The sequence below is a fragment of the Colias philodice genome, chromosome 31 (genome assembly GCF_061535455.1).
Source record: "Colias philodice isolate Cphi_HAF_F1 chromosome 31, ilColPhil1 Martin Lab GWU primary, whole genome shotgun sequence".
Lineage (NCBI taxonomy): Eukaryota > Metazoa > Arthropoda > Insecta > Lepidoptera > Pieridae > Colias > Colias philodice.
The window spans coordinates 1,834,880-1,859,380 of record NC_143116.1 but is presented as its reverse complement, the minus strand read 5'-3'; the positions used below and the strand labels follow the sequence as shown (position 1 = coordinate 1,859,380).

Sequence of the window (24,501 nt, the reverse complement as noted above, 5' to 3'; positions counted from 1 at the left end):
GAGGTCGAGGAGAGTTGAAACATAATGATTCTGGGGAGTAATAGGAGCTGCAAAATAAAAATGATGATTGAATTCAAAGGTTTTAATTAAAACTTATAATTTCAAGTAATCAACGACCTTTATAAGTAATATTTTAATAACATATCAGTCAAGAAGGTCTAATACAAATAATAAACACCTAAACTACTAAAAATTAACATGCGTAACATCAATTATAATCAGTCGAATCAACAAAATGTTTTACATTTTTATAAAACTAAATCTTTTACATAAAATAGTTAATAATCTGTCGTTTTTAAAGTATAACAATCAGTACCTACTATAAACTATATAAGGAACAATAATTTAAAAAATGTCAAAGACAAAGTAGACGATTCGGCTTAGACGATATACGATAACATAAATAATTCTGACAGTGAGAGGGAAGATGATGATGATGATGATTATGAAGATGGCTTTTTAAATTTAACAATGTAATTGTTTAACCTTCATTGATATAGTTTTTATTCCATTCTTTTTAATGTATGGTAACTTTAATTTATTTTTCACATTTATGTTTTTTTTTTTCATTTTAACTTTTAAATTTATAAGAACAAGTGTAAATAATATTGTATTCTTGCAATTATTTCCTGTCGCATAATTAAAATACACTATCTGATGAGCTGCATGCTTCATTACTTTTTTTTATTTATACTCATTTTTTAATACTTAACAATCGAATTAGCGTCTGGCTAATTAATTTTAGATTATATTATGTTTGAAGAACATAATATGAAATTTACAGACATTCTAAAATAATTTGAATTTTTTATAAAAACGAAATTAAAAATTGCGTCTGGCACCTATTTAACAACGAAAAAAACGTCTTGCAATAAAAAAATTATGATTGATGGATCTATCTAAAGGCAAAAGTTTAAAAATTACGCGTTAAAAAATGACTTGAAATTAAGGATAATTTCCTGTGCAGATAAGATGCGCACTACTGAACGCAACCACTCCGGCCAGCCAGACTGCGCGGACTCTAACCGAAATAGCTAGAGGAACAATATATCAAAAAACCAGCTATACTAAAATGACTTCTTTTTCAACGTTAATAGCTCCCGTACCATACCAACAGTGGGACATCCTGTATAATAGAAGGTAAAATAAAACACGATAATATTATCAAAATATTTATTTACAAAATTAACAATTAAAAAAATCCTATCTAATTTTAACATGAAATACATAATATCTAAAACTTTTGTGCATATAAATTCATGATAATCACAATATTTTATATAGTGTGTATATTTGCTTTATAATAACGATTGCAATGACGTAGTTATAATAAGGCTCGGCAAGCAAAGGAATAGGGGCCCCTTTTGTAGAAAAAGATATGATGCAATTATCGCGTACCGATCGGTAAGCGATTAGAGTCTCTATAATATACTATGTAAGAAATTTAATCGCGTGCAATCGGGATACCGCTCTAATTTGAAAAGGCCTAAAGCAGACTTCTTATTTCTAGTCTATAAGATAATTAACAAGGCCTATTCAACTATATAAATATGTAATGACGATTCGACAGTGCTTCTAAAAGTATAATTGAATAAATAAATGTTTGAGTTTATGTTTTGTAGCTACAGTAGTCTGTATTGAGGGACCCCAGAGGCCCCGACCAAAAATAACTACGTCACAGACTAAAAAACATGTTAAATTTGTTACTAATATAATTATATATTCTTTAATTATCAATTACTTCGCAATAGAAATAATACAAAATTCATGGAAGGATACAATATAGCTGCTCACTCAACTTTACTCGATTTAAAATTGTATATATACAGTTTCACGCTCAAGTTATGATAATTCAATCTACCGCATTGTCAAATTTCATCGAAATTTGTTAAGCAGTTTGGACGTAAAAATAAAGTTCGTTAGTTTTTACTATGAAAGTTAGGTTAGGTTAGGTTTACAAGACTCATTAGTTTAAGAGTCAATGAAAATAATATAGTACGTAAAATGTCAATTACATATACATATATACATGTATACCTACTGTATCCAAATATATTGCCTTGTAGCCTCAATAGCCTCAGTTGTGTCAAAATTTGTAGTAATTAAAACATGCCCTTTATTTAGTTCACTGACTCTTACACTATGTACAGTCCTAAAAATTTTAACCATCTGTTATAAAAAAAACAATCAAGTCCATTCTTCTTACAAAAACAAGTAAAATAATTGAAAACGGCAGATTTTTTTTAATTTCAGGTTACAGGAAGGACGTATTTTTTTAAGCGTTATCTAATTTCATAAAAATTCGATAAATTCATAGGAATGAGAACGGAATGATTTTTTTTTTAATTTCAATTATGGACATTTATTAAAACGATAAGTACGTTTTTTGTGCGTTTTATTTATCAAAAAAAAAGAGCGTGTGTGGCGAGCACATGTGTCAAAAGTGAAACTTCCTTCGCAAGATGCAAAGACACCAAAATCGCCGCCTTACTCCAAGACGTGACGGTATTGCCATGACGCGACCTTGAAATTTTACTCTCAATGCGCAAAGAAGTTTCGCTTCAAAAATAAATGCTATCTATACCAGGCCTCCGTCACTCGCTCAAGGTCGCGCTATAAGTGCCTACCGCACAGTAGCCAGTAGGTCGGTACCGACCCAAGCGGCAGTTGGTTGGCACACGCGAGACTGCGCACCCGCGTCACGTTTCCCGCGCTCGCTACCAAGATGCCCGGTTATTGCGAAAACATTTTTACTTAATTTTGACAAAGTTTTGATGAACCGGCCAGGAAGTACTTTGCTGAATGAGTTACAAAAAATTAATTTCATTCCGCCTTGCCCTTGCTTTCCAAAAGATTATTTATTAAAATTATTCATAAGATTCAGAATTTTTACAACAGTTAAATTGAATAACCGTAAGTTCAGCGATGGTAAAAAAACATTGAACATTTCATAAAATTAAAGCACATATAATTTTTATCTGTATTGGTCTTGTGGCCGCAGATTCACCCGAATGAACCCTCTACCCGTGAACCCGTAAATCTCAGCCATATAGTCAGCAGCCCCCGAGCCACGCAGTAAAAAAGAAACTCACAAACCTACCAGGCTACTTTTTATCCAGGAGACACATATAGCGGGTCCACGAGGGTGAAACCGAAGGAAACAACTACTATCAATAAGATTTCATTTTTTTTATTGTATAATGTAACAAATATAATTAACAATAAAAAATTAAGTGTTTCAGCAACTCCGTGTTTAATTTACGCGCTCGGTACAACCCTAAAGTTTTCGTTTGATGACGCAATCACGCGGCGTGCGCGGGAAATTCGCTTCTCGGTGCGTGTTCGTAGAGTACATTTCTTACTGCAGCCGAGTTGCGGCGCATTTTGTAGGTAAATATAGCGTAGGTATTTTAGCTTTTGTATGGGAGTGATGTATCTGTTACGAAGTAACTATTCTCTAATCTGTGTCTATACTAATATTATAAAGCTGAAGAGGTTGTTTGTTTGTAAATTTGAAAAAATACTTCACTGTTAGATAGTCAATTTATCGAGGAAGGCTATAGGCTATATATCATCACGCTAAGACCAACAGGAGCGAAGCAATGCGGGTAAAACCGCGGGGCACAGCTACTTTTCTTACAAAATATATTGAAATAAAGCACTGGCTATTTAAAACTAAATAGATGATAGAATAAATTCGTTATTTAAATAAGTAACTGCATTTGAAATTAAAACTATAGTTAATATAAAAACTAAATTTTAATGAAATAAAAAAGTTTAAATTTAATTAACATTGTGATGTACATAGTAACTATTGAATAATTTTATATTTAACTAAAAAAAAGAAATACCAACAGGTAATAAGTCACTAAAAAGAACTAAAATAAAAACAATAAAAAACTAATAAAATTATTAATTAATGAATAAGCATCTTAGGCCTCAAATGAGTTATATTTCATGAAATACATCCGTCCCACACGCACATACAAATTTTATATAGGAAAGAAAGAGATAGCCTTTAATTTTACTTTAAAAATACCGAAATACTTAAACAATTTGGCTTTGTCGTGGCACAAATTTAAAATAAACCTAAATCTTACCTACAAATGATTTTTAACGTCAATTTATTAAAAAGTGTTCAAAAATTTAAAATTTAATTAATACTACTACTGAAAATAGTTGCAATACTACAAATTTATTGTATTTCACTTAAATATTCAATTTTCATGAAATAAAATAGACTATTTCATGAATTCATTTCATTAAATTTCATATTCACTATGAAACCGAAATTTAGCCTCCAAGTTTTAGTTCGAAACAAAACTACCAAGAAAAAAATATAATTATTTGCTTTCAAAATTCGATAATACTTTGTGCATTTAAATGCGTCAAATAATGATTTATAGACACTTAAAAAATCATAAATTTATAAAACTAAATACTTTAAAATAGCCTTTCATTCACATAATTTATATTTCATAGTAAAAGATATCAAAATCTGAAAAAATGAGGACAGATTTTCTTCAAAACGCGATTAAAACTATCATTTGTGTTACTGAACTGATTTTTACTATACATATTATATATTATTATTTAAAAAAACTCATACTTTCTGCCCCTCCATCTGTTTCTTTTTCCGTCTATTTATAATCGGCATAAACAACCATAGAGACGAACCGGCTATGAAAATAAAACCGAACGTGACGAACATATTGATATAATTCTTATCGTGTTCGAACCATAGACCACAAATAGGCGGTCCTACCAACTGTAGAAAACCATTTACGAATAAACTAATACCATATGTCGACATCAATCTATCTGCACCCAAAATTTCGGCCATCACTAAAGTTGTAACCCCACAATTGATACCCGAAGCCAAACCGAACAACGCACAAAATATACTCAACATAGTATACGATTGCAAAAACGGTATCGCCGTCAAAATCACACCCGAAAAGAACAAACCGCCAACGAAATAAAACGTTTTCGGTATTAGGTTCAAATCGCAGAGCGTTGAACCGCCGATACGTCCGACCAGGTCGAGCGCTGAGACCGTACTGAGTAAATACGCGCCGCGAGACTTATCGTAACCTATGTTTTGCGCGTATGAGGGTAGTAGTATAATAAAATTCGTCACCGAAATAGCCACTGAGGTACTCGATATTAATATAACCAAATAACTCGGATCGCTCAATAGGGACACGTCAAAGAATTTACTGGGCTCCTTTCTCTTTTTGCGTTTACAACAGAAGCAGCAATACGCTACATCGGCTACGCTATCCGTGATGGATTTTAACGAGAATTGAGAGGCGAATTCGTTGGGCTGATCGAAGGCGGAAAGAGTTGAACCGTGGAAAGGTGTCGACACATACGCGAAGCTAGATGTCGACATATTTCTTTTTGTCGTGCTTAAGCGTCTACCGAAAGTTTCTGTGGAACCTAATTTCTTCGAATCGGGAATACCATCTGGGGCCATAGACGCGGAACTTAATGTCACTTTAGTGATTGGACGGGTATATGATAATTTCCTTTTGGAAACGTTATGCCTTAAATTCTGGCTGGAATTCATTTGACTGTGTATTTGGACTTGTGCGAGATTTTTCTCTGAATTCTCTTTAGCAATGCCGTCTGGATGTCCGTTCTGTATGTTTGTCATGTTGTACGTTTCTATCGGCTCCTCCTCTTCGAACAGAATGTCGTCCTGTGAAGGAAATAAAGGTTTGGATAATACCACTATTTGGTAGTAGTGTTAACTCCGATCAAGTACATATATTTATTGAAAATTATATATAAATCTTAATAAATAATAATAGATTTATAATAGGTATAAGTAAAATATTATTTTTATATATAGTTGATCGGAGTAAATTTATTTCTATACTAACATGAATTAAATATAGCTTGTACTATTATGTTTACTACTTCTTTATCAGATACTAAAACGATACCTAAAAATAAGAATATGAAACTTGCTACCTCCATCATAGATATAAAAAATGAAGCGAAAGTGTCGACAGAAATAAACACTTTATTTGAGTTTAAGTATCGTTTAAGTATTCGCTTAGCATTTCATGCAATACACTTAACCAATTCCCATCCATACTAATATTATTAATGTGTCTGTCTGTCTGTTATACTTTCACCCAGGACCGAGATGGATGAAATTTTTTAAGAGTAGAATACCCAGACCCATAGGCATTTCATGATAAATAAAATTTATATACAAAGTAAATGTCCATAATTCATGTCCCATTAAATTTTCACGAATTGACTTATTACGTAGAGATTATATCTCCAAAATATATTGCAATATTTATCATACCATTACTATACATATATAAATAAATAATATACAACAGTTATCACCACATTAAAGCAGAATTCACAATAAAACCCAAAACCTGTTTTCTAAGAAACGAGTTTTAAATCCATATTTCTAAACATACTAATATATTTTCCACACAACCATAACTAAAAATAAAAAATACAACATAAAAAGCCCACACCGATCTTCCTACATAATCACTTTCGTTATCGATATCGTTATGAATACCGGTATTTTAAAATAACGTTAAGTAACGGTATCTAATAACGTTACGTTATTTATTTATAACATCGTTTCACGCTATTTTGAAAATGAAACTTCACACGAGTGCTAAAAATCACGAGTAAAGACAGAGAACCAGACAAAGCTTATGAGTATACTTTTTTGTCGTAGGGTTGATACATGAGCAGTTTTATTTTATTGACAAAAAAATTGTGGATCAACATCTAGTGTTAAATTGTAAATCATCATCACTACATAGTATAAACAAAGTCGCTTTCTCTGTACCTATGTCCCTTTGTATGCTTAAATCTATAAAACTACGCAACGGATTTTGATGCGGTTTTTTTAATAGATAGAGTGATTCAAGAGGAAGGTTTTAGTATATAATTTATTAGGTTTTAGACAAAGCGGGCGAAGCCGCGGGCGGTAAGCTAGTTTATTAATATAAACATTTAAATTACTGATATACCTACAATACCATTACGTTTTATCGTAATTTTGGTTTTCTTATTTATTCAAACTATGAATGGCTGATGGGCATGACCTTATACATATTATCTATACTAATATTATAAAGCTGAAGAGTTTGTTTGTTTGAACGCGCTAATCTCGGGAACTACTGGTCCGATTTGAAAAATTCTTTCGGTGTTAGATAGCTCATTTATCGAGGAAGGCTATAGGCTATATACCATCACGCTACGACCAACAGGAGAGGAGCCACGGGAGTGAAACCGCGCGGAGCGGCTAGTGATCTGATAAAACAACGATCCCACCCCGACACTAATTAATATTCCATACAAATGGCTGGCAAATTTTGCGTGACCAACAATTCCCAGATACAACTCGCTTATTTTTGTCTGAAACCTGTTCAAACTTCTTCAAATTTCATCGAAAATACTTTTTGTGAAAACTATGTTATTGTGGCAAGTTATTTTGTTTTAATTTCGCGACACCTCGAGACGAGTGAATAGTATGACATAATACACGCTTATGCTATTTTTTATTTGGTGTTTATCTCGAGACGAGCGATTGTATAAAATTTTAATACGTATTCTAAAATGCTTTGTCTTAGTACCGTGTCTTTACTCGTGTGTGAGGAAAGTGATTATTTGCGTTAGTGTGCGTGCAAAGCTGTGAGAATAGTTTTGATTTCGTCGAATTGGTGACATTTCTTATTATTTGTGACGTGAGACGAATAAAATCGTTAGTTGAGGAATAAGTATTAAAGAACATTGAAGGAAAGACATTCAGCGAGCATATTTTATTAATATTTCAATTATATTAAACACTTTTTTATATTGATTGAAAATTATTATTAGTGACAGCCCTAATGTTAAAGAGTTAAGGCGTGTTCAAACTACAGCCGTATCTGCTACCGCCGCCGTGAGTAGCGGTATCCCGATGGCACACGATTAAATCTCTTACGTAGTATATTATAGAGACTCTAATCGCGGACCGGTCGGAGTTCGATAGCGAACAGCCGTCTGTCTCTATAATATACTTACACTAGCGGTCCGCCCCGGCTTCGCCCGTGGTACATATGAAAAATAGATGTTGGCCGATTCTCAGACTTACCCGATATGCACAGAAAATTTCATGAGAACCGGTCCACCCGTTTCGGAGGAGTATGCAGACTAACATTGTGACACGAGAATTTTATATATAAGATACTACGTCAGAGATTTAATCGCGTGCCATCGGGATACCGCTACCCACGGCGGTATCGGATACCGCTGTAGTTTGGATAGGCCTTTACACATCGTCCGATAAAATGAAGTATTGAAATACTAAACATTGTGATGTTCTATGTACTGTTAAAGAGTTTTGCCAACTATACTATTTATTATACAATGTATACAATATATTATTATGATAGTACGTATTATGACCAATTAAAATGTAAAAATGTCATGATTTCAAAACAACAACTTTAGAAGTGACTTACAAACCCGTGGTAAATATTAAATTATATATTTTTACGATTTTAAACACACTTTTAAATGTCACCAATTCTACAACACCCACCGAACACCAGAGAAGCAATCGAAGCAAACAAAAAACACAGAATCGAGAGATATGTGATATTTTGTACGTTATGGATTATCTTCAAAACTTTAGTATTAAAAAAAATATTTTTAATTTTTTGACAAAATATTAAAACTTTATCCCCACTTTTTCTTTCTTTTCAGTGGGGAAGAGGACATTCACAAAGAAATGTTTATATTTATCTTTACGTTGAAGTTATTATTGTTAAAGTTACAACGAAATTAAATTGTATTTTATTTCCTATATACTTGTAAAAAAACGATATTAGTACCAAAATAAGTGCAATTTTTTTATATTTTTATTCGAAACAGACAAACATACAAAATACACATTCCCATGGTAAACCACATAAAAACTCAATGAACATCTTACTTTATGAGTAGAAACGCGTCCCAACATAGTGTTCGTTTCATTTTCAAAACCCCACACACAAAACGACTGCACCGAAAACGGTGAAACACTCGTGCGTAATAGTTTTAGAGTGTCGGTAGAGGACAAACTCGTGTGTATGGCCAATGAGAGAATATTTTAGGGGGCGTCCATAATGTGTTTTTTTTCTTTTTCGAGGCCTCTCCCTAACGTAAGGTTAGATGAAATTTGACCCTACATCCCTCCTGAACCATCACATAATTTATGAACGCCCCCTTATAGTAAAAGATATATGTAATAGATCTTAGAAGATAATAAATGCAAAAGTAGAAAATATTGTTTTAACATACGTCATGTAATAATATTTTTTTATAAATTTATAAAGAATAGAAAAAATTCGATCACTCAGCGGGACTCGAACCCGCATCCTTTCGCGCCATTCCGGGGCGGATGCCTGACCAACTCGGCCACTCGTGACCCGCCAGAGCAATCGAATTTATTCTATTCCTTCAGTTTTATGTGTCTAAGGGACACACCGCGCGCCATCTATTGAGATAACTAACAACCATCTCAACCAATATGAAACACCTCTCAGTGAATACAATATTGTAACGATCGCGATGGAACACGACCTTTTTTGTTCAAATTGATATTTTTATAGCATTGAAACCAAAAATATTAATTTCAATAGTTTTTTATTATTATTACATACAACCCAGCCTGACATCATTATTTAGATGGGCAATATCATGTTAGATAAAGAAAAATCACTCCAAGTTTTGTAAGTTAATTTGTAAAAGTTAAAATTGATACATAGAAAAAATTTCTCATCTCAATGGCCATAATAATATATAAATATATATGTAATACAATAAAATTAAACATATTTGGTCTTACCACAAAACAATAACAGTCTAACTTTAAACCAGCGATCTGTCACTTTAATAGTTGTCTATGTGAAATACGACAAAACCAGATTAAAGAGAACCCGCGCTTAAAGTTAAATCTTGTCTAAAGTTTTTTGTGGTAAGACAGATTATATTTAGTAAATATATTTTAACACACTAGATAGAAAAACAACACCATGTATACATTTTTAAGGTCATTAAAAACAATATGGATGTATAATCTGAAGAAAACATAATAAATAAATAAAAAAATAATACAAAAACACAAACATTTCATACTTTCATAAGATAAAACCTCATTCAAAACCTTTCAGATCCTGAACCTGTATTATTAGAAAAACATAAATTATTTCACCAATCATACTTTTCATAAGAAAACTAGGTCTCATACTTTAACAAAAGATCACCCTACCCTGTATGTAAAAAACCCCATTCAACCTTTTTTATATATAACACACTAGCTTTCCGACCGTGGCTTCGCCCGCGTTTTCAAATCAAAACCCGCATAGTTCCCGTTCCCGTGGGATTTCCGGGATAAAACCTATCCTATGTTTTAATCCAAGTTACCCTCTATATGTGTGCTAAATTTCATTGTAATCGGTTAAGTAGTATTTGCGTGAAAGAGTAACAAACATACATACATACATACACATACATCCATCCTTATAAACTTTCGCATTTATAATATTATAGTGGGACTTTACAAATCTCATCCTGTATGAAACAATAATTTACCAAGTAAAAGACGAAAAAGTAATTCAATATCTATCCATTTTATAAGATATCATTTTTTACCATACACATCATCCATTCAAAATAACTCAAAGATATTAAATTTCAAGTTATTTTTAACTTAAAATACATTCAATCCATCAAGAATTCATAATTCCTCCCTAAAATGGAAAATCATTGAACATTATCACTACACACAAAAAACTAAAAAAAATGACAACAATAAACCAAAAACAAACACCCTGTATCAATAACATTAAATAAAAACACATAATAAAAATTTAAATCATTCAAATTATATCAGGTCCAACTCAAAAAGCCCTCGATTTGAGTACTCAGAGCACACTTTGAGTTTAACTCAATTAACATTTGAGTGCAACTCAATTCATCTTTGAATTTAATTCATTTAACATTTGAGTTCAACTCAACACCCAATAATTTCACAGAAAACACAGAGTTCCCCAGTTTCACAGCAAAACACAAGTTTTACTCAACATTTGAGTTCAACTCAACCCACACTTGAGTTCAACTCAATTTACATTTGAGTTCAACTCAACACCCAATAATTTCACAGAAAACACAATATGAGTTCCCCACTTTCACAGCAAAACACAAGTTTAACTCAACACTTGAGTTCAACTCAACCCACACTTGAGTTCAACTCAAACCCAACTCACCTGGGGTCCCTCTTCATCATCGACCGGTTCCTTAAATTTCTTCACCATATGTTCTTCCACGGGTTGAAATAATAACGCAGCAGCCCATACGTTTAGCATTATCCCTCCCAAAATTAGTACTGCCCCCCTGAAAATTGTAATTTAGCTAATTAGTTATTTATTTAGTTGTTATATTTAGCCGTTTAGTAATTTATTTTTATTAGTTTGAGTTTAAATAATGTATTTAGTTGTAATATTTAGCCGTTTAGTAATTTATTTAGTCATAAGAATTGAACTGTTTAATAATTTATTTAGTAATAAATATTTAAGGACATTATTCACACACGGCACGATCTGATCCCATACTAAGCTTTCACTTGTGTTATGGAAACCAGATAAACATATATAATTTTAAATATATACTTATATAGATAATTACCTAGACATAGCAATCATCGATGTTTGATGGTTTGCCCTGGGTGGGAATCGAACCTGGGTCTAAAGATTGTCTGTGTCAAATTTCATCAAAATCGGTTGAGAGGTTTAAGCGGGAAAGCGTAACAGACAGACAGAGTTACTTTCGCATTTATAATATTAGTAGGGATTTAGCTGACTGTCATAGATCAAGTATTTAAAAAAAACTTAATTTAGTTAATAACTCCTCGTGACCACGCTCGCTGCAAAGTGTGCGTAATGTCGGGATCATGGACGTATAAAAAAAGACGGACGGTATATCGCCTAAACATTGAGTGAAGCCTAGTAATGGCGGCGAAACATCCATGTGTGTGTGTGCCATGTTGCCATGGCAACAGCTGTCCTGATGACAATGGCGGCTGTATTTTTTTCTATAAATTTCGCCGTAATAATTTTGTCATTAAAAAATAAAAGAAATAACTTGCTTCCCTGTGGAATGTAATCCCTTGTGTTTTGTTATTTAAAATTGTACTGTTGCGACACCATTTAACCACGCAAGACGGCATTTTAAATATTTTTTGTGAAACAGTGACGCAGTTAATCAGTCGGTAGTTAACGACGTAATGGCGGCCGACTAGCTTACTATGGTGAGAGTGTGTGCGTGTTTATTGTCTTTACACGATCGCTAGCTTACTATGGTGGCTTCACGTTGTTTGTTCGTAATACGGCGTCCGTCTTTTTTTATACGTCCATGGTCGGGATAATAAAATAATGAGTAAATCGCGTTTAAAATCCCTTAACATCTTTAATTTCTATCCTGCGTCAATCCAACTACCCTCATTGCGTGTATCAAATATCATGAAAATCGGTTCACTAGTTTTTGCGTGAAATAACAAAGAAACAAACACGCATACATAAAAACTTTCGCATTTATAATATTAGTAGAAAAAAAACTCACTTATATCCATATGTCTCCAATAGATAGCGCAATACAGGCGGCAGTATAATACTCCCAAAGGCGGAACCGGACATACATATACCATTAGCAAGCCCGCGTAAACGGACAAAGTATGACGTCACTATGTAAACTGTTGGCGGGAAGGCTAAACCAGCGCCCGTGCCTACCATCGCGCCGAAACTGGAAAAAAAATGAAAAAAATTAAAAAAAAATTTTTGTCAAAAAAAAATTTCTTTCTGAAGAGTCATCAGCGCTAGTTAGGAGTTAAATAGAGCAGACACGTCATTTAAATTGTGTTGAAAATATTGCCCAGCGCCTATGTCAAATGATATAGTTTAAACGGACAAAGTATGACGTCACTATGTACACGGTGGGCGGGAACGCTAAACCATTGCACCGAAACTGGGGAAAAATAATTAAAAATGTTTCTAAAACTCGCTTGCCAGTGCTAATTTGGGAGATAAATGAAGAATACATAACTTTTTCGCGACGAAACTGAGTATAAAAAGAAAAAAAAAATGTAAAAAACATGTTTTTTTTTTCAATAATAGGTGAAGAAAATTCGCTAAAACTTGTCCAGCTGCAGCGCCTAGTGTAAAATTATTTGAAATTTAATTTGCAGATTTTATACTATATAAAAATACTAGCAAACCGGGCGAACTCCGTTTCGCCACCAGAGACACCTTTTCTTTGCTATAAACCTCACGGAGCCCGAGACCTTTCCAACGAATGCAAAACCGTGGAAATCGGTTCGTGCGTTCTGGAGTTATAGCGTCAGGAAGGAAAACCCGACTTATTTTTATATAGTAGATTTAAATAAATAAATCAATCACTCACTCACTCACCTAAAATACAAATAACCTATAGAAAACGCCCAGCTACTGAATATCATGCCGAACGCAGCAAAACTGCCACCTATGAGCGTCACCGTTCTGTATGACCATTTCACGGAGAGAATTGACGAGAGTGGACCTGAAAGAGAGAGATATTATTAACTAACTGTGCCCCGCAGTTTCACCCGCATTGCTCCGCTCCTGTTGGTCTTAGCGTGATGATATATAGCCTATAGTCTTCCTCGATAAATGGGCTATCTAACACCGAAAGAATTTTTTTAATCGGACCAGTAGTTCCTGAGATTAGCGCGTCCAAACAAAGAAACAAACTGTTCAGCTTTTAAATATTGTTATTAATTATTAATTAGCTGCGGCCAAAATCAAGTATTTCTATATATGTGTATAGTGTGTATATGTATAATGTATATGGATGTGTGTGTGTGTCTAGCAAGTGTGAATGTGTGAGTGTGTTATCTATGAGTACAACGTGTTACTCTGGGGAGTGTCTACGTGTGTGTGTATGTGTATGTGTGTGTATTTTATATCTATCTCACCCAAACTACTGTACAAAAAGTAGCATAACGCCACTATTCCAGATGACGCAGATGCACTCGCCTCGAACACATCGTTGAACTCGACGAGCAGAACTCCGAAGGATTTTATCGTGCCCGGTATTAGGATGTTCACTAGGGTTGCGCCTGAAAATTAAAAAGAAAATCGTTAAAATAATATAAGTTCCATATCTGTATCCATACTAATATTATAAATGCGAAAGTAACTCTGTCTGTCTGTCTGTCTGTTACTTAATCACGCCTAAACTACTGAACCAATTTGCATGAAATTTGGTATGAAGATATTTTGATACCCGAGAAAGGACATAGGCTACCTTTTATTGCAAAATATGAACCTACCACGGGCAAAGCCGGGGCGGACCACTAGTAGTATATATAGCATATACTGTGTGGCCTTGCCTTTAAGGTCCCTAGACAAATATGCGTATTTTGTTCGTTTTTAACTTTAATATTCTGTTATTTTTTGTTGCTTTCAGATTCATAACAATGTCACTGTTTCAAATTTATTTCATTGTTAGAATGATCCTTCATCGAGGAAGGCTATATGCTAGATCACACTAACACCAATAAGAGCGAAGCAGGTAAAACGGAGCTGCACAGCTAGTGTAATAAAATACACATAAAGGCAGTCTAATAAATAAGAAAAACACTTATGAAACTAAGTATTATAACAATCCGAAAGGATAGGCATTTTTAATAACAACTATGTATAGTAATGCACATAGAAGCTTATAAATAAGGAAAATTACGTATAAACTATAACCAAACATATTGACACAAAGAGCGTGAATGCTGAGCACACGTGTCAGAAGTGAAACATCTTTGGCCGATTCCAAGATACCAAAATCGTCGCCTAACTCCATGACGTGACGGTATTGCCATGACACGACCTTGAAATTTTACTCTGCAAGATGCAAAGATACCAAAATCGTTGCCTTACTCCATGACGTGACGGTATTGCCATGATGCGACCTTGAAACTTTAGTCTCGTTTAAAGGCTAAAGAAGTTTCAAAAAGTGCGTATAAAACAACGACCCTAAGGTCGAAATATCATAACAACGCTGTCATAACATACTGTCAAGAGCACTTAATCGTTTGACCCATACTATTATAATTGACCCTATAAATGTATGTGCGTAGATTCCTTCCATACCATTGACCTGGATATTATGTTTCATAGGTTTTGTTATATTGGCGAAGAATAATTTAAAAATTTCAAAAAATAAATAATCCTATCCATTAATATTATAAATGCGAAAGTTTATGAGGATGGAAGTATGTTTGTTACTCTCTCACGCAAATACTACTGAACCGATTACAATGAAATTTAGTTCACATGTAGAGGCTAACTTGGATTAACATATATGATAGATTTTATCCCGGAAATCCTATTTATACTAAAAAAAGTAAGTTTTTAAGATATTTGAATTCAAATTTCAAGATTTTTTTAGTTGTTTGAGAACTTATAGTAGGTAATCCAAAGCAGTTTTATATTTTTTTGGTCAAATCGGCCAATTTTAGTAGCCAAATTATAAATTTCTTTATAGGTCTATTAATTTAAGAGATAAATATCACAATACAACATTACTTATACAATTATTACACAAAATTATTATCTGGTTTTACCAGATAATAATTGCTACCTGAAGGGTTAATTTTAGCCTTTATATATATACTAGCAGTCCGCCCCGGCTTCGCCCGTGGTACATATGAAAAATAGATGTTGGCCGATTCTCAGACTTACCCGATATGCACAGAAAATTTCATGAGAATCGGTCCACCCGTTTCGGAGGAGTATGCAGACTAACATTGTGACACGAGAATTTTATATATAAGATAAAAATATAAGACAATCTCCGTTCCTTTTACCTACCTATAATTACATACCTACGTATTTAATTAATTGTAAAAAAGTAATTTTGCCGGTCCTAAGTGCGTATTCAGAAGTGAAGCTGGAAACTTATAAGCGCTTACCGGCGCTTGTCGGCGGCCAAAAACTACCACTTTTTACCAAACCCCCTACACTTTCTGCCACAAGCTACCACTCACCCACGAGCACACACCAGCCCCACTTGCCGTCGGGCGGCACCATCTCCCAGTCGCGCTCCGGCGCCGGCCCGATCGTGAACCTGCCCACTTTGCCATCGTCGTCCTCTTGAAGCGTTACTGTAAACAAAATAAAAATATTATTTATCTATAGATATATATAAAACTCAAAGGTGACTGATATAGTGATCTATCAACGCACAGCCCAAACCACTGGACGTATCGGGCTGAAATTTGGCATGCAGGTAGATGTTAGGACATAGGCATCCGCTAAGAAAGGATTTCCCGAAATTCTTGCGGGAACGGGGAAAAACGGGGATGCACGTACAAAGTCGTGGGCGGAAGCTAGTCATCAATATATGTATGGGCTGATGGTGATGATGGTGATGATGATGGTATTTAAGAAAGTGATAAATAAATTAGAAAGAAAGTAACATTCATTTCGTAGTACACATGACAAAGAATAGGACAAGGATGTATTTTCTAGTGTTTGATTTTACGCGAGTAAATAAGTAAGAGTACATACACCCTGTAGTGTGTCCCACTGTTGGTATACTAAGCTCAAAGGAGGTTATAGTTTTGCACACGCTAAGTACGTAAAAAATACTTATAAAATTCCAGATGCATTTTTTTTTCAAATATATGAATTCTTGAAACTCTTTGTGTACACCCCTAACAAGCAACCCGCCCAACTTTACCACCCGCACGTGAGCTATCGTTTACGATTATGTTTTTATAGACAAATTGCTCACATAAGCGAAGCGTTATATGCCGGCTGCGCGAAGCTAGAGAAGAAAACATGGATTTTAAGGAAAAATTTAGCAAAAAATTTTTGGCGTAATTTTGTTGTTTAAGTATTTTTTACGTGATCAGTGTATGCAAAACTACAAGTCCCTTCGCGCTTAGTATACCGATAGTGGGACACCCTGTATAAACTCTACTCGTTGCAAAGTGTGCGAAACGTCGGGAAAATAATATAATGGATAAATCGCGTTTAAAATCCGTTAAAATCTTTAATTTCTAATGGACTAGGAAGGTTGACGAAATGGATACAGCAACTAATCCATATTGATAAGGAAAAAAGATACAAAAATGCCTAGATACAACTGGTTATATTTTAATGCTCAAAGTTAACCACCTATAATAACATTTACGGCAAAAGCTATGAGGAAAATGTGTTATTAACCGACTTCAAAAAAAAAGGAGGAGGTTATCAATTCGGCTGGTATGTTTTTTTTTATGTATGTACACCGATTACTCCGTGATTTCTGAACCGATTTACGTGATTCTTTCTTTGTTCGATGCGGGATGGTGTCGAATTGGTCCCATAAAAATTTTATTCGGATAGGCCCAGTAGTTTTTATTTTATGAGCATTTTTGTCTGTATTTGTAAATGTTGCAAGTGCAAGTTTGAAGTCGGTTGTTTTTACCGCAGTTATTGACTTGTTTTTTAATTAAAACTCAAAAGCAATTCTAAATAAATAACATATAAGTAGTTGAGAACTAAAAAAAGTGTGTGTGCCGAGCACACGTTTCAGAAGTGAAACTTTTTCGACAAGATTCAAAGATACCAAAATCGTCGCCTTACTCCATGACGTGACGGTATTGCCATGACACGACCTTGAAATTTTACTAACGCGCCTAAAAAAGTTTCACTATAGAATGCTATAGGCTATCTTATATTATAAAGGCGAAAGTTTGTAAGGATGTATGGATGTTTGTTACTCTTTCACGTAAAAACTACTGAACCGATTACAATGAAATTTAGCACACACATATAGAGGGTAACTTGGATTAACACATAGGATAGTTTTTATCCCGGAAATCCCACGGGAACGGGAACTATGCGGGTTTTCCTTTGCAAACGCGGGCGAAGCCGCGGGCGGAAATCTAGTAATATCATAATGCTAATTGCTAAGACCAATAAAAGCGGAGCAATGCTGGTAAAACCGCGGGGAACAGCTAGTCAATTATAAATATTAATTAGGTACGGATTGCAAAAATTACCATTTATGAACTAAGTTTTCATAAACTAAGTTTTAAGTTATCAAACTTTAAAATCTATACTTCGACGCTAAATGACATTTAAATCAACTCTGATGTATAAATCAAGTTGAATTTGAATTTCAACAAAGCCATTGAGAAATTTTCCACTGTATTTTGCGAATATTTTCCTCAAACACTCTTTGTTTATTACAAGCAGTCCGGCTTCTCATTATATAACCTACTAGCGGTCCGCCCCGGCTTCGCCCGTGGTACATATTTCGCAATAAAAGGTAGCCTAAGTTCTTTCTCAGGGTCTAAAGATTATCTGTGCCAAATAACATCAAAATCGGTCCAGTAGTTTATGCGTGAAAACCATACATACATACAAACCTTTCCTCTTTATAATATTATCTAATATCTAATATCTCATATATATTATAAAGGCGAAAGTTTGTAAGGATGTATGGATGTTTGTTACTCTTTCACGTAAAAACTACTGAACCGATTACAATGAAATTTAGCACACATATAGAGGGTAACTTGGATTAACACATATTTAGTTACATAGTAGGATAGTTTTTATCCCGGAAATCCCACGGGAACGGGAACTATGCGGGTTTTCCTTTGCAAACGCGGGCGAAGCCGCGGGCGGAAATCTAGTATAGTAATATAGTATATAGTATAGACTAGCTGTGCCCCGCGGTTTTATCCGTAATGCTTTGCTCCTATTGATATATATCCCATAGCCTTACTCGATAAATGGGCTAGCAAACACCGAAAGAATTTTTCAAAACGGACCAGTAGTTCCTGAGATTAGCGCGATCAAAGAAACCAACAAATAATAGATATATATATTAGTAATATATGTATGTATACTAGCTGAACCTACTTTGATTTATACATGTGAGAGATGTAAAAAGTACTTCACAACATTAATTATTTTCTGATTGAAAAGAATCGATCGAAGTCATTTGACAAGTTTGTGAACACTATGATCAAAATTTTAAGATTTTAATTACCTATATACTAGCTTACCACCCGCGGCTTTGCCCGCTTTGTCTAAAACATAATAAATTATATACTAAAACCTTCCTCTTGAATCACTCTATCTATTAAAAATAATCGCATCAGAATCCGTTGCGTAGTTAAACATTTAAGCATACAAAGGGACATAGGGACAGAGAAAGCGACTTTGTTTTATACTATGCAGCGATTATAATATACTAGCTTTCCGCCCGCGGCTTTGCCCGTTTTGTCTAAAACCTAATAATTTATATCCTAAAACCTTCCTCTTGAATCACTCTATCTATTAAAAATAATCGCATCAGAATCCGTTGCGTAGTTAAACATTTAAGCATACAAAGGGACATAGGGACAGAGAAAGCGACTTTGTTTTATACTATGCAGCGATTATAATATAGGTACTAGCTTTCCGCCCGCGGCTTTGCCCGTTTTGTCTAAAACCTAATACTTTATATCCTAAAACCTTCCTCTTGAATCACTCGATCTATTAAAAAACTGCATCAGAATCCGTTGCGTAGTTAAACATTTAAGCATACAAAGGGACATAGGGATAGAGAAAGCGACTTTGTTTTATACTATGTAGTGATTAAAATATAAATATATTCTTACCCTGTTCCTCGATACTTTTTAGTTTCTCATATTTAGGCGGCATTGTTTATTCACACACAATTATTATGCTACAACTTTTAATTTCTCGAATGTACTTGTATTAAACTACCCGCGTATATTTTTATAAAAAACTCAGAGGAATAAACCTATAGAGTACTTGTATCGAGCGTATACAATTTACATATATTTGTTTCTCTCTATCTAAAGAAAACGTCGTATGAAAGAATGAGATAGCTATAGACTACAAGCTACGTTTCAACATAGTCATGGCACCATTTTTACTATAGGTACGTATTTAGATAGATAGAAGGTGATAGTGATGGGATGTGCTTCCATCGATAAAATCGTGAATGCATTTTGCATTTACGGTTTCGTGAAATAATAAATAATAAAAAAAAAACAAAATTAATCATAAATTTCAGTTGAATACATTATTTGTTTAATCCTACGAATATAATAAATGCGAAATTATGCGAGAATGGATAAATTTTCTCTTTAACTGCTGAACCGATTACAATGAAATTTTGTACATACACACATAGGATAGGTTTTATACCGGAAATCCCACGTGAACGGGAACTGTGCGGGATTTTCTTTAAAAACGCGGGCGGAAAGCTAGTATATTTTAAAATAAATTTTAAAACTTGAAATGTAACTAATTTAAAATAAAGATCAATAAAGTTAAAGGAGTGAGGAGAAAGGCACAGTCAGCATGAATTTTAACAAGTTCATAAAAGGACAGTCTTAAAGAAAACATTTTCCTTACATCCTACTAATAAAGCGAAAGTTTGTGAGGATGGATGTTTGTTACTCTTTCACGCGAATACTAATAAACCGATTACAATGAAATTTGGAAAAATTACTTTTGATCCCGTAAATCCCACAGGAATGGGAACTATGCGGGTTTTTCTTTGAAAACGCATGTATATTAAGTATGTATTTCAATAGTAGTTTCTCATCTATGAGAACTGTCATTTAATCAACCGTTTAATTTTCACATAGTTACACATTTAAAGTACCTAAATGTGTAAAAAAATTCCAAATAAAAATTCACTCACACACAAATGTATTTATTATCTAAAGGAACAAAAAAAAACGTAAGCGTAAGATTGCACAATTCTTCTAGAGTATCCATCTTGATAACACGCAGGCTCGAAATGCAGTGAACACAATCTAGCAAATTTCGACGGCGTCCAATCTACACGTCTCATGTTTTATACCCATTTTTTATTTAGCTCTGGAAATCTAAAACAAAATGAATTTATTAATAATCTAAAAGAGAAACAACAAACTAAACAGATAAGTCAAATAAAACAACCACGTGGTATTTTTTATTTTCCTGCTGTAGAAAATTTACATCTATTATTTGCTACAACAACTACATATAAATCTGATATAAGAAACAAAATAAATAAATCAACGTTAATATGAAATAGATTTTTTGTCATAAATCGATAATATACGCTAGATGTGTTACAACACTACGGTGGTAAACAAAATGCCAAACGTGATAATATTGTGACATTTTTTAAAAATTATTTAATTCTTTTGTATTCCATAACCCCATAAAGTGGGTAAATGTTACAGTTACAACATAAACTTATAAAAAAGCGCTTGATAAAACCTTCAAATAGGGTTAGAACATAAATATTTATCAATTTGCTGAAAATCACTTACCAATGGAAAGATATTTCTTCATTGTTTTCATCCAAAACTCCCATTCGACTAGTAATAGCCGGTAGCTAAACATACAATAGTCATTTTAGCACACTGACAAATAAAAAGAAACACTAAACACTTTATATTTTCTAAATATTTCGTTAAAAACACTTGACGCACCGAGACCTCCAGCTGGAAGGCAAACAAAACTTAGCCGGCGCGCTACGTTTGAAGACAGTGCAGATACTCTATCGCTATCTCAATCTGACTTATGCTGTTATTGACTAAGAGTAAGTAGATTAGAAAATATGTATTTTGTTCTGTCTCAATATAAGAACTCTATAGGTTTATTCCTCTGAGATAAAAAATAATTTTGACGTTTGACCACAGACTACATTGTATTTTGCAATAAAAAATGTCTATGATTCGGTGTTGCAATAAAAAAAAATTTAAAAAGTATATACGTTTACTATAGCGATATAAAAAAAAGTTAAATTGTTATTATAATAATCGGTTTAATTTTAAATTTAGATAATATTTTATAAAGTGTTTCGTATTTATAAAATATATGTTGTTAAAGTAATAAAAATGAAAGTGTTTGGATTTTTTGGGTGGAATAATCAATAATTAAAATACCGTCATGAGGTTTTTACCCGTTCAGAGAATTTTGTTGATATTTTTCATGTAAGAAAAGGCAGATTCCAAAAGGAAGCAAATTGCTCTTTTAAAACGCGATTTATCGTCAATAAATAATTGTTTTTTTGACATTCTTTTACGACACAACGGTGCGGTTCAACATTATGATTATTTATCATTCCCCTGGAAAAATCAATTCCCTGGATAGCTTGTTATCCCTAACACATTACTCACCTTTCTTCGAGGACTTAGCAGACACGACCAACGGCTGGTTCTTCACCAGCAGCGTCTCCTGCGCCTCGTCCACCGGCCCTTGTGATATCTTATCATTTAGGATTTTAGTAATGCAAATAGATGTGTAGGCTACCTTTCACCGGGATGAAACATGTCATTCCCCTGGAAATACTCGCTCTCTTTAACACATTACTCACCTTTCTTCGAGGACTTAGCAGACACGACCAACGGCTGGTTCTTCACCAGCAGCGTCTCCTGCGCCTCGTCCACCGGCCCTTGCGCGATCGCCGGCGCCGCCATCACGTCAGCGGCGGTGTCGTGTTCGTAGGGAATGTTGCCTATATAACATAGTCAGTCTTCTGGTTGCTTGGAACCGGTCTGGAATGGATAAGAAAACTACTTTTAGTTGTTTATTATTGCCTAATAAATAGGAAAACAATTACAATGCGACATTATATTTTATGGAACATTGCCTATATAACAAAGTCAGTCTTCTGGTTGCTTGCAACCGGTCTGGAACTGGAATTGGTAAAGGTAGATATTTAATTTATAGTTCTTAATTCTTATATTATAAATTTGTCAAAATACAAATAAAAAAACACATTATACTTTAGAGTTTAGGGAATATTGCCTATTTATAAAGACAGTCTTCTGGTTGTTTTGAACCGATCTGGAAATAATAAAGGGAGTTATTATTTTCACTATACTCAAAATTTGAAAAAATTAAAATAAAACTGTTTAAGTACGTTTTATTTTATAATATCTTTTAAACATGATGTTAGTTAATATATTATTAATTAACAACCATATGTGTTTTATTGAGGTCAGAAATTCATATATCTCAAATATCTGACGACGCGGTTGGCGCAGTGGTAAAGTAACTGCCTACTGAGCCGACGGTCCCGGGTTCGATCCCCGGTCAGGGCAAATATTTGTGTGATGAACTCAATTATTTGTTCTTGGGTCTGGGTGTTATTATCTATATATATATGTATTTATTAAATATTATATTAATCGTCGCCTAGTACCCACAACACAAGCCTTAATTGAGCTTACTGTGGGACTAGGTCGATTTGTGTAATAAAGTCCTATAATATTTATTTATTATTTATTTATTTAATTACTACAGTCACCGATGCTCAACTATTTCTCGTAATAAAGTTTAGAAACATAATTGCCTTGAATTCTATGAATCTTATTTAACATCATCCTAACCTACTTCTTAATCTTAATTCTTATTCTTAATACTATTATAAAGGCGAAAGTTTGTATGGATGTATGGATGTATGGATGTGTGGATGTATGGATGTATGGATGTTTGTTACTCTTTCACATAAAAACTACTGAACCGATTACAATGAAATTTAGCACACATATAGAGGGTAACTTGGATTAACACATAGGATAGGTTTTATCCCGGAAATCCCACGGGAACGGGAACTATGCGGGTTTTCCTTTGAAAACGCGGGCGAAGCCGCGGGCGGAAATCTAGTATAATATAAATGCGAAAGTTTGTGAGGATGGATGTATGTGTTTATTTGCTACCCTTTCACGCAAATGCTACAGAGCCGATTACAATGAAATTTGGTATGTAGGTAGCTGAAGAACCAGAATAACACATAGGCTACTTTTTATCCTGATAATCCCACGGGAACGGGAACTATGCGGGTTTTTCTTTGACTATGCGGGCGAAGCCGTTAGCGGAAAGTTAGTTATTTATAAATGCAGAATCTTAATACTATTATAAAGGCGAAAGTTTGTATGGATGTTTGTTACTCTTTCACGTAAAAACTACTGAACCGATTACAATGAAATTTAGCACACATATAGAGGGTAACTTGGATTAACACATAGGATAGGTTTTATCCCGGAAATCCCACGGGAACGGGAACTATGCGGGCGGAAATCCCACGGGAACGGGAACTATGCGGGTTTTCCTTTGAAAACGCGGGCGAAGCCGCGGGCGGAAAGCTAGTTATAAATAAAAAACACTCACTCTTATAATAGTAGTAATTCTATTCTAAATTAATTAAAACACTTTTTCTTTCACTTTCAAGTTTATTTGCTAATATTATAAATGCAAAATTAACTCTGTCTGTAGATTACACTCACGCTCAAACAACTGAAATTTTTTTGATGACATTTTGGCACAGCAGATAGACTAGACCTTGAAGGATTAAGATTACAATCTATCCAAAACCAATAATAAAATTGGAGTGTCTGTTTTTAATATTGAAATAATCGATTTTTACTAAATACATAGTACATAA

General features: G+C 33.9%; 1 protein-coding gene across 3 annotated transcripts in view; it reads right to left on the bottom strand.

Moving 5' to 3' along the window:
• hrm (solute carrier family 16 member hermes) overlaps positions 1 to 24,501 on the bottom strand; it is a 43,084-nt gene that overhangs the window by 6,570 nt on the left and 12,013 nt on the right. The window contains exons 2-8 of one of the 3 annotated variants that reach the window (XM_089713856.1): positions 22,429 to 22,609; positions 16,088 to 16,204; positions 14,021 to 14,164; positions 13,479 to 13,605; positions 12,634 to 12,813; positions 11,283 to 11,409; positions 3,474 to 5,704 (exon numbers count right to left, since the gene is read on the bottom strand). In XM_089713856.1, the coding sequence (XP_089569982.1) occupies positions 4,604 to 5,704; positions 11,283 to 11,409; positions 12,634 to 12,813; positions 13,479 to 13,605; positions 14,021 to 14,164; positions 16,088 to 16,204; positions 22,429 to 22,531 (1,899 nt within the window). In that variant the 5' untranslated portion in view covers positions 22,532 to 22,609 and the 3' untranslated portion in view covers positions 3,474 to 4,603. Of the gene's footprint in view, positions 1 to 3,473; positions 5,705 to 11,282; positions 11,410 to 12,633; positions 12,814 to 13,478; positions 13,606 to 14,020; positions 14,165 to 16,087; positions 16,205 to 19,702; positions 19,817 to 22,428; positions 22,610 to 24,501 lie in introns of those variants that run through there. The other 2 variants (XM_089713854.1, XM_089713855.1) reach the window with 2 other exon arrangements.